This window comes from Sinocyclocheilus rhinocerous, unplaced genomic scaffold (genome assembly GCF_001515625.1).
Source record: "Sinocyclocheilus rhinocerous isolate Xijiao unplaced genomic scaffold, SAMN03320098_v1.1 scaffold3263, whole genome shotgun sequence".
Taxonomy (NCBI): Eukaryota; Metazoa; Chordata; class Actinopteri; order Cypriniformes; family Cyprinidae; genus Sinocyclocheilus; species Sinocyclocheilus rhinocerous.
Genome location: NW_015664010.1, coordinates 130,067 through 140,400, shown reverse-complemented (window position 1 = coordinate 140,400; position 10,334 = coordinate 130,067). Strand labels below are relative to the sequence as shown.

The window sequence follows — 10,334 nt, the reverse complement described above, 5'->3', positions numbered from 1 at the left end:
TTCATTTTGGGGTGGAGTATCCCTTTAAGGAATGAAAGGATTCACTCACTTGTAAAGCTAGTTTGGCTTTGTAGTTAACTCAAATCTCAAATAACTCAAATTCTACAGATCTACCGATTTATTTATTAAGGATCTCTTCGTAAAGTTTGTGATGGCTGTTATCTTCATGTAACTCAATGTGGATCACTACTGACAGTGAGATTGAGACTTAAGCCACTCTGACCACTTTAATTGCTTGGCACACAAGCAGCACACATCTATGAACCCCAATATAACAGCAGAGAAGTACATTTAGTAAACTAATAGCATGAATATTGTGTTGCAAACCGATTTGTCCTCCAACTACTGGTATTTATTTTTTGGTTGACCAACTACCGACCAAGCATTGCATTCTCGACCCCCACCTTTGCCTGATTTGTGTGGCTTCTGTTTATGTACCAAATCAACTAGCACTTCTAACTAGGGAGGTTGGAATCCGCCCTGCCGCTTGTCCAGGTCACGGCTCTCAGCAGGTGCTCTGATTCTCTGACGCTTGTTGAGATGAGCCCCACCCTACATCGGCTCTCATAATGAGCTCAGTAGCCGACCGTGTGTGTCACCTCCCTGGCTGGGTTGAGGGGCATGAGAGCAGACAGCCTCCCGCTCAGCCTAGCTCATTATCTCAGTGTGTGTCTTACCAACTGCTCTGACTTGACGCAGAAAAGCTGCACAGTCTTGGCGGCGTTCTTGGCTACTGCGATCGTCAGGCCGGAATCCACCGATGCAACATTCAGCTCACTAACGTGCAAAAACAACATATAGGATCAACTGTTAACAAATTACAGTCAGTAAAAACAGTCAGCAGTCTGCTTATGGTTAGTCTAATCACTATATATTTTCCAGTCCATTATTAGCCCTTTAGTCAATTTCAGTATTTTACAAAATGTAACTATATTTATTATTGACATTTCTCTTGACTTCTAATGCGGGCAGTGCATTATGGGATCGCCTTCTCCATGAAGGACACATGCAATGCTTCCTTAACATTGGGCCAAAATGAAATTTCTTAGAAGACAGCATAGTGGCACAGTAGGGAAATGATGATGGAACAGAGTTATGATATATTAAAAAAAAAGTTATCCCTTTGCTTAACTGTAAAACAAGTAAATGACAACACGTGTCAAGACAAAGTGTTTTCTGGCATCAGTTTATGTAATCGGAGTACGTTTTTATTTTTTTGATAAACACATGACATGTATGTCACATACAAAATTTCACTGACCTAAATCTTGAATTTAATCAGAGGCATGCCCGTAGAGATAATTACAAATCGAGACTAAATCAAAAGTGCAGCAGAGCAAACTGAACAACACTTAATGAAACTGTAGCCTACTTACACTCCTCATCTCAGTAGGGATCAAAGCCCCAAGCATTTGATTTTGCCACTATAATAAATTAGTTTTCCTGGCTGACAGCTGCTTAATTCCCAATAATTATTCTTTTGTTTGACCTGTGAATACCAATAGTTGATAAAAGTGTAAGTGAGATATGATTGTTTCCCCAAAGGTTACCATTTTCATTAAAAGTTTCAAACTTTTCATTATATTGTAAGGTCTGAAAATGAGGATTATTTTAGAATATTATTGGACAGTACTTATTATAGTAATTCAAAGAACCTCGTTCTCATCACTATAATCTGAAAAAAAATGTTTTAAAAAAAAAATTGTATTCATACATCATGATAGTATTAGTTCTATAGCCTTTATGCAGATTTCCAATAATTATTCTTTTGTTTGACCTGTGAATACCAATAGTTGATAAAAGTGTAAGTGAGATATGATTGTTTCCCCAAAGGTTACCATTTTCATTAAAAGTTTCAAACTTTTCATTATATTGTAAGGTCTGAAAATGAGGATTATTTTAGAATATTATTGGACAGTACTTATTATAGTAATTCAAAGAACCTCGTTCTCATCACTATAATCTGAAAAATAATGTTTTTAAAAAAAATTGTATTCATACATGATAGTATTAGTTCTATAGCCTTTATGCAGATTTAAATAAAAACATCTCAGTATTTTTTTTACTGTAATACAGTAATGAATTACAAAAAAAAACTAAAAAAACTGGACGTTAATGGTAATGTGATTTAGAGGGTAAAAAGTCATTCATTATCATAAATTATGCACACTTGTCGCAAAAAAATATAAGACTTTGTAGAAATCTTGACACTAGTGCTAAGAGAAACAGCATCATTAATGTCAGCAACTAAAAACCAAATGAATCTTACTATTAAAGACAAAAAGAGCTCAGAGAATTAACACAATAGATTTCTCTATAATAATAGATCTCTAAACTTAACTCAGCGGATGCTGTTCAATGCTGTACTGCCTGCAGTACACTGAACTCTACCACAAAGCAAATACTTTATGAGAGCCAAATATAGATCTACTGAATCTCTCCAAAATAAAATACAAAAGAAAATAGTTTACCCCCTACATCACCCTGACATATGAAACACATTTGCCACTTTTTGACAAGATGCTTTAATACTTTTGGCTTTAATTGCTGGTTGTCATGCATCTTGACAAGCTTTTTCTTGAGCTGTATTATGCGATATGAGCAACTGTGCGTAAAACGTGGGCCGTTTAGGGGACAATTGTGATTATGGGATCTTGTTGTTTGATCAGAATAGTGGCAGAAATGTTGACTGAACTCTGGAAGATTGTCTGATAATGTGTCTGAGAGTAGAAGGGCTTCTTTGCTTCCCAACACATCTGTCCATTCAGGTGAAAGGCAGAAACGCTGTCTGATTGATGAGAGCAGTTTTGAGAGCACTTTGCAGGTAAACAAAATCTTTGTTATTCCACCAGGAATGATTAGGAAGATGACAGTTTGTGTAGATGATAAACTTCTGGCTCTCATGATGAGAAATTGTGGCATTTCTGTTTGACTGCTTGCATTTAGCATCTTAAAATGTTAAGTCAGTCAGATGCATTTCAGCGATTGATAGTTGCAATTTAGTTCCAAAAACAAAACATTAGTATGTCCTCCCCTCGAAAAAAAATGACCATAGTTTCTACAAAAATACCATATTTATAACAGTTGCTGTTGTTACCACAATAAATCTCTGACAGTTTGGTACTAACCACCACTGTCTTAATAAAAAAAGCAATAGCAATTACAATAGCAGCTACTGTATTTTGCCAGAAACTATTATTTATCATGGAACATTTCTGTATGGACTAAACCATCAAATTGTTAAATAATTACAAAAGAATTATGAAAACAAATGTTGAAGAGTTAGTGTACATGTAACTGTGTATGTGTGTTTAGTACTCACTCGTAGTCTGGTTTGGTCCGAGTGAACAGATCTTCAGTATCATGCTCTGACACTGGCATTTCCACATCTAGACCTGCACCACTGCTCACAAGCACCCCCTGTATGCTTGCGCTGTACTGCTGCAGCCTCTTCCATAGCTCATTATAAAGCCTCAAGAGTTTGGGATACTCTCCCTCCAGGGCCTGCTTCAGGAAGGTTGATGCTGAGAACAAGAGAAAAATAAATTGAGAACAGGATGCATTTAAAGAGAAGATGGCCACATAGATAAATACATGTGTTGTGTCTTTGTCCTGATCTTGACATTTTAGAAAGACTGCGTTACTGGAGCAGTAGTTTGAAACTGCATCAAATGCATCAACTTTTATGATTACAAAGAATACGACATGCTCACAAGCACCCCCTGTATGCTTGCGCTGTACTGCTGCAGCCTCTTCCATAGCTCATTATAAAGCCTCAAGAGTTTGGGATACTCTCCCTCCAGGGCCTGCTTCAGGAAGGTTGATGCTGAGAACAAAAGAAAAATAAATTGAGAACAGGATGCATTTAAAGAGAAGATGGCCACACAGATAAATACATGTGTTGTGTCTTTGTCCTGATCTTGACATTTTAGAAAGACTGCGTTACTGGAGCAGTAGTTTGAAACTGCATCAAATGCATCAACTTTTATGATTACAAAGAATACGACAACAAAAACTTAATTCTTTTGAATGATATGCAATGAAGAATCTCAAAAAGAAAGATTCTTAATTTCATTTTTTCAATTTCAAATTATTTATTTTTTTAAATCAGGGTTAAAAAGCATACATTGTTGTGAATACCATATAATTAAAAAGTGTTGCCTATGACAATGGCAAGCAGTGACTTGAAACTACAAACCCTTTTCTTTGTGCCTCAGTGAGCTGAAAAACTAAATCCCTTATCTCCAACCAATCTAACAAAAACAATGTCGAATAAAGAGAATACACTTGGCAAAATGAGTGTCAAACGGATGGAATTGCATAAAAATGGCTCTTCATTAATATGGTAATAACCCAACTTTACAGGTGATTAAATGCTCATTACGAATATTATGCAGATTGTTGCCTATGCAGATTGCTTTGATGAATGCATAATTGAGTAGTTCAGAGGAGCAAGCATCTTAAACGGTTTCAATCTTTGTTTCGCCATCACTCGAACAAAGATGAGTGCTGGCAGTTCTACTCTACCGATGGAGTGCTGACTATGAGCTGTAGCCATGTTCAGCTGACGCTACATTTAAGAATTATTGCTGGTAGTGAAGCTTAAATTTCCTCACTTCATAAAACTGTCATGCAGTAGTGTTCAAACGCAACCCATGACTGTCAAGAAAATCTTTCCTCAGGGAAGGTGATGAGGTGCATACAAAAACCAACAAATAAATGTCAGTGTGAAATGGTTGAAAAATGGCATCTTTCTTGAACAAGTGTTAGTCAGGAGCAAGGTTTTGCCTTTCATGTTGTGATACAATAATGAAATGAAAAATAAAAATAACATTAATAATAAAAACAGCAGAACTGACCCTAGACCAGCACTCTGACTGTTAGCAAATTAATTCATACGGGTTCAAGGCCAAGTCAGGAAGCCTACACTGAATGTTGAGAGGAATACTGGCTTCATCTTTTGACCTGCTCTTTGAAAGGCAAGCAGTTCAAGAAAGAATTCTGGGAAGAGGCAGGGAGCTGTCAGTAGTCACAAAACGTATTTTTGGACAAAGAGGCAGCGATGAATCATTTATAAACAGATCTTCTTTGAAGGCTTGTGGAGTCCATAACAATCGACCCGAGAACTAAAATGTTTTCTGATGGCTTCTAGGAGCTGCAAAGTTTGTGAGAGCATCTTCACCTCGAACATTCTCATTTTGTGAGAGTATTTTGGCCAAGTTCCCTTAATAGATGTACAAGGTGAGCCCCCTAGGGTCTGGAGAATATAAAAGCAAGTTTGATTGAGAGGTTTCAAATCAGGTAATGCACAAGCATTTGGATAATGAAAGTGATGCAAAGGCTCCTATTTGCCTTCTATTGATCGGGGGAGTGAAGCACAAAGCGTCATTAGGTCGTGATAACACAGGCAGGGATCAATAGAGCCAAACCATCAAGGCCAAGGTCTAAATTACAGTGACTCTGCAGGGAGGACGCACTGCCCGAGATCTTTAGCACACTAATTAAGATGGGCACCAGTCGCAATCATCAGCTAGTGTGATCTATTTATGAGGCAATTCTGTGACATTGAAGGTTTTTTGTTGTAATACAGCCAACCAAAATGATGCATCAATAAAGTTAGTAATGTTTTTTACATTTTTTAATTTGCCAGACTTGTTCAACCAGAGAACATTTCCTCTCGAGAAACCTAGAGTTAAGTGCCTAGATCAAGAGCACAATGGTCATAGGTCATGAAACATCCCTTCTGAGGTTTAAAACCACAACCCAATGGCAAGTTCATGGGTTTGATTACCATGGAATGCATGGACAAACAAGTTGCTTTGGATAAATTTGTCTGTCAAATGCACAAATGTTATTGTCATCAGCCTAAAAAACATCAGTTGATCAACAATACAAAGTGTCTAAAACCTAGGCCTTCATCCCAGCTCCTAGGGATCCACTGTCCTGCATAGTTCAGCTCCAACCCTAATCAAACACACCTGAACCAGCTAATCAAGTTCTTCCGGATTACTTGGAAAAACCATAGGCCAGGTGAGTTGAAGCAAGTTGGAAATATACTTTGCAGGACAGTGGATTCCCAGGAGCAGGGTTGAAGACCTAGGGCCTAGAATCCACCCCAAGACTGAGTTGTGGAAAAAGCTATTCTGAAATGGTACTGTAGCTTGCCAAGTTACAGGCTAATTTAAATAGAAGTAAAGAAGGGAGTCCGTTTTTGGTTATACACCTGTGGAGTCACATGAATCTCACATTTGAAGGTCTGCTTCCTCCATATTCCCTTGTGACCAAACACCTGCCTTGATTTATCCTGCTCTTTAGTGATGATAACACCATGAGATCAGTGTAGAAATCATCGTTTTGTGTCTGTATTGATGATGGCCTCTCTCATTGGCTGCGCCTCAGCTCTAAAAATCATCAGAGATTACGGAAGTGTAAACACCCCCCCTCATCGTTCGGGTTGAGATTATAGTGTGAAGTGGAAGTGAAAAACGAACAATGTCTAATACAGCCTCAGTTCGTAGAGGAAAGGGTTAACAGAGTCAGTCTTCTCAAAAGCAACTCCAGATGAGTGTACGTGGGTAATAAAGAGTTTGAATCCGACTGCAATGTGATGAAAAGAAAGCAAGAGCGGAGGAGAAGAGAGAGACTAGGCGCAGGAGGGGAGCTTGTGTAACACACTCACACACAGAATGAGCTTTTGAGATGCATGGCGGGGCATGGTCTTAAACAAAAACCCCAGACTGAGACTCACCAGCTGTGGCTTTCTGCAGCTCCTCTGAAAGCGTCTGAGTGACTGAACTCCAGAAGGCGTGCAAGATGTCAGGTTGCCCATCCTGATAAGAGAGAGAAAACACATGAACTTTACCATAATGGCCCCTGACACGCATAATAACATACTGTATATGCATTAACACACTATGCAAACAAAGCTGATATGACTGCCTTTAATGGCATCAACCCACAACATATCACAAAACTAATGTCCAGGTCACATTTCACCCTAAATAAAAACTAGAATCATGGCAATTAAGCAAATGTTCATTTTTGCAGGGGCGTTCTTACTCATTTCACATGTGAAGGGGTTAGGCCATAACAGATTATTTACATATAGTAGCCTTAAAAGTAGTGGTGATTGGAGAGAGGGTGAAAAATAGTCATGTGAAACCAAATTACAATATATTTTGTGCAAGAAACTTTGGCAATAAACGGGTACTTTTAATTGGGTAAAAAAAATAATATGACCCCCACACTTCTTATGCTATCACTCAAACAACACTGGCATTAGCAATCATTGACAGAATAATGACTGTCTGATCCGTTTCTGCATTTGTGTGTAAACAGGGAAGTCTATGGCAAATAATCATTTGGGAATCGTGACAAAACAAATATGGTCTAATGCTGGTGGAGGTGTGCCACGTGCCAGTCTAACCACTTCTCACTACGTGCGTGTGTAAAGAGGCTGGAGTGTCTCAGGATCAGCCAATTAAAGAGGCAGTTAGTTTGTCTGATCTTCACCCTGTCACCCCAATGCTGAGATATTGAGGAACGAGTACAAACTTTTTTTTTTATTTTGAAATCTAGTTTACATACAAAGGGAGATCACATTTACTTTTATAGACCATTTAAACTTATTTACTGACCAGAATAGTATTTGTGTGCCTGACAAAGCGTGTGTAACTTGAATAGACTGTCAATTTACAGACAACAAGATGCACAATGATTGCACAAAGATCAATTTACACAGGGGGAACGGGGTGAGCCAGAACTGATTTGCACAGGTGATGCAAATCAGTTCTGGCTCACCCCGTTCACCTGCTCTGAATGTCCCTGCTGACTCACCGTACATCAGCCTAAAGTAGTTTGCAGTGACTTTACAGCAATATAAATTACTCTCTCTTATGACTCACAATTTCTGGCGCTACAAATTTGAGAATTCTCCAAAGAAAAATAATTGACAAGATGAAGTATGGAGACTTCATAGTTAAATATATATATATACACAGCAGGGTCCAAAAGTCTAAGACCACATTGGCAGTCTTTAAATCTGGAAATAAACAGCAAGTTAAAAAAAAATTGGAACATTTAAAAAAAATGACAAAGTGTAGAAGAAATGTATGTAAATTTGTGACGGAGTATGTGAACTCCACTGAACAAAAGGTCACCAAAGGTCCATTAAAGTTCACAAGATACCCTTTGGTGCATTATGAAATTATGTCAGATAACATGGATCATCAGGTTTTGCACAAACTTTTAGTGTCCATGCTTAATTTGTATAGTGGCATGGTTTCAGTACCATCATCAATAAAATACAACCAATCTTGGCTTCTCTTTCTTTTTTCTCTAGTAAAATACAATATAGTTTCATATATGCTCCAGTACTTCAGGCAATTTCTTCTTTCTGATGTAGAGTCGTATTTCACATTTATGACACCTGAAGTGAACAAGAGGGCCATCCGTGAAGATGAACTCATGCCAGAGAGCCAGAAGGCATGTTTGCTACATAAAAGCAGCTGGGAATCCAACGGGAAGGTCTGTTTTACTTGTGTAACTGTTAAATGTAGCGGTTTGCAGGTTTTGCTTTCCGATGGGTGCCTGTGTGGCGGGTGTTTTTGCCACCAATAAAGGTGTGAGATTGTGGGAGTTTGAAAACAGCTTTCGAAGTGGAGGCAGAGAAAGAAAACAAAAAACATGACATTCACCCACCTTTTCCAATCTCCAGGGAATCCGACAGCAGCTTTGTTGTGCTGTACATTGACTCCTGCACAAAGTTCCTATATGTTTTCCTATACTGCATATGTGTACCGTCTCCTGCATGCACCTTGTTAAACTGAAGGTTCAGAGGTGCTGCAGAGCTTTTTACAGGCTGTGAGGCTCCAAAAGAGGTGCCTGCCCTGCAACACCTTTCACAGGGCCGTTTAAATGTCGGGTGCTCTTTTAATCTACAGCTGACGGATCTCTGAGCACCCGATGACACTCTGTCAGTTATTCTGTGTGGTTTGAATTTCAAGGTGTTCCTTTCTACCAAGAGTCATTGAGCTTTAAACAAAATGTGAGTTTGTGAACTTAAGATAAAAACATTTCAGTCCATGAAGCATTAAATTTAAATCAGCACACATATTATGTAGCACTATTTTAACTTTTATCTCCGTTCATCACGCTGTCATGTTTTCTTACATATTCGAAAGAGAAAGGCCAACCCTCACTTTCAAATTGAACTGTTTGCTTTTCCTTTCTGTTTTGTAACAAGGAAAGAAAAGGTCTATGGGAGAGCGAGAGAAGGTGCTGCCATGGAAACGCCCCCCCCCCCCAATTCCTGCAGACCTCAATCTTCTGACCGAAAATCTCGATTTCCAAGAGGTGATTAGAAGCCGCTCAACTCATCTCCCCGAAACTGTTTACTGAGTGAAAACGGGAGGAATACCAACAGACAGAGAGAAAACGACTAGGTTTGGAGACCGACCTTTTATTTTTCTCACAAATGCAAAACACAACTATGGCTGTGTTCGGAATGGAATTCTAACATACTGTGCGGTATACTTTATGCAATAGAAAACATAAGTATGCAGTAGTATGCTATGTTGTTGTCGCATGACTTCATTACGTTTAAAGCAAGTGGCCTGCAGTTATCATGAAATTGCATTACTATAAACAAATTCTGTCAGTTCAGCCAGACAATAAGTCAAGACAGAGATGTTTAAAATTGTGGTTGATATTGTTTTTGTTGCACTGGTCAAGCGATGCAGTATTTCATGCGGTGTACTCTACTTTGTATACTTGTGCTACACTGTAAATATAAAGGCTGAAGGAATCAATGCCATGACATAAACAAAAAAAAAAACTGCCGTGCATGCATTAATGCTTTTTTAAATCTTTTAAATCTTAAATTATATCTAAATTATAAAATTATTAAGGACACATTCTCATTGAAATATAAATATGCATGTGTAAAATTTGCATGCTGTGCACAGTATACACACAGAACATATAACACAAGTAGTATGCAATTCCAAATTTATCCATGTTACAATTCTGCATCAGATAACCTGAAATCTATGCCCACATTAGCTTTGCTGGTTATGGTTTAAGGAAATGCGTCGCTAAAGGCCTGCTCTAATTCCCAGCATTATATGCTGTCTTTGAAATCCATCTGTGAAATTTTACCACCCCTTCCTAAACTGTTCTGATCTCACAGTGTAGCCCTTCATTTGGCAGAAAATAGCACCTTAATTACCGGCTGTAATTAACCAAATTTGCCACTGAAGGAATGGAGAGCCACGGATGTCTGGGATACCAAAGTGGAAACGCACTGCATATGCCTTTGCAAACACTGTTCTTGT

General features: G+C 38.4%; 1 protein-coding gene across 1 annotated transcript in view; it reads right to left on the bottom strand.

Moving 5' to 3' along the window:
- Positions 1-10,334, bottom strand: part of LOC107729135 (conserved oligomeric Golgi complex subunit 5-like) — a 72,363-nt gene that overhangs the window by 18,873 nt on the left and 43,156 nt on the right. Inside the window, exons 11-14 of the mRNA XM_016539523.1 lie at positions 6,749-6,830; positions 3,710-3,826; positions 3,323-3,524; positions 678-777 (exon numbers count right to left, since the gene is read on the bottom strand). Of these exons, the coding sequence (XP_016395009.1) occupies positions 678-777; positions 3,323-3,524; positions 3,710-3,826; positions 6,749-6,830 (501 nt within the window). The remainder of the gene's footprint in view (positions 1-677; positions 778-3,322; positions 3,525-3,709; positions 3,827-6,748; positions 6,831-10,334) is intronic.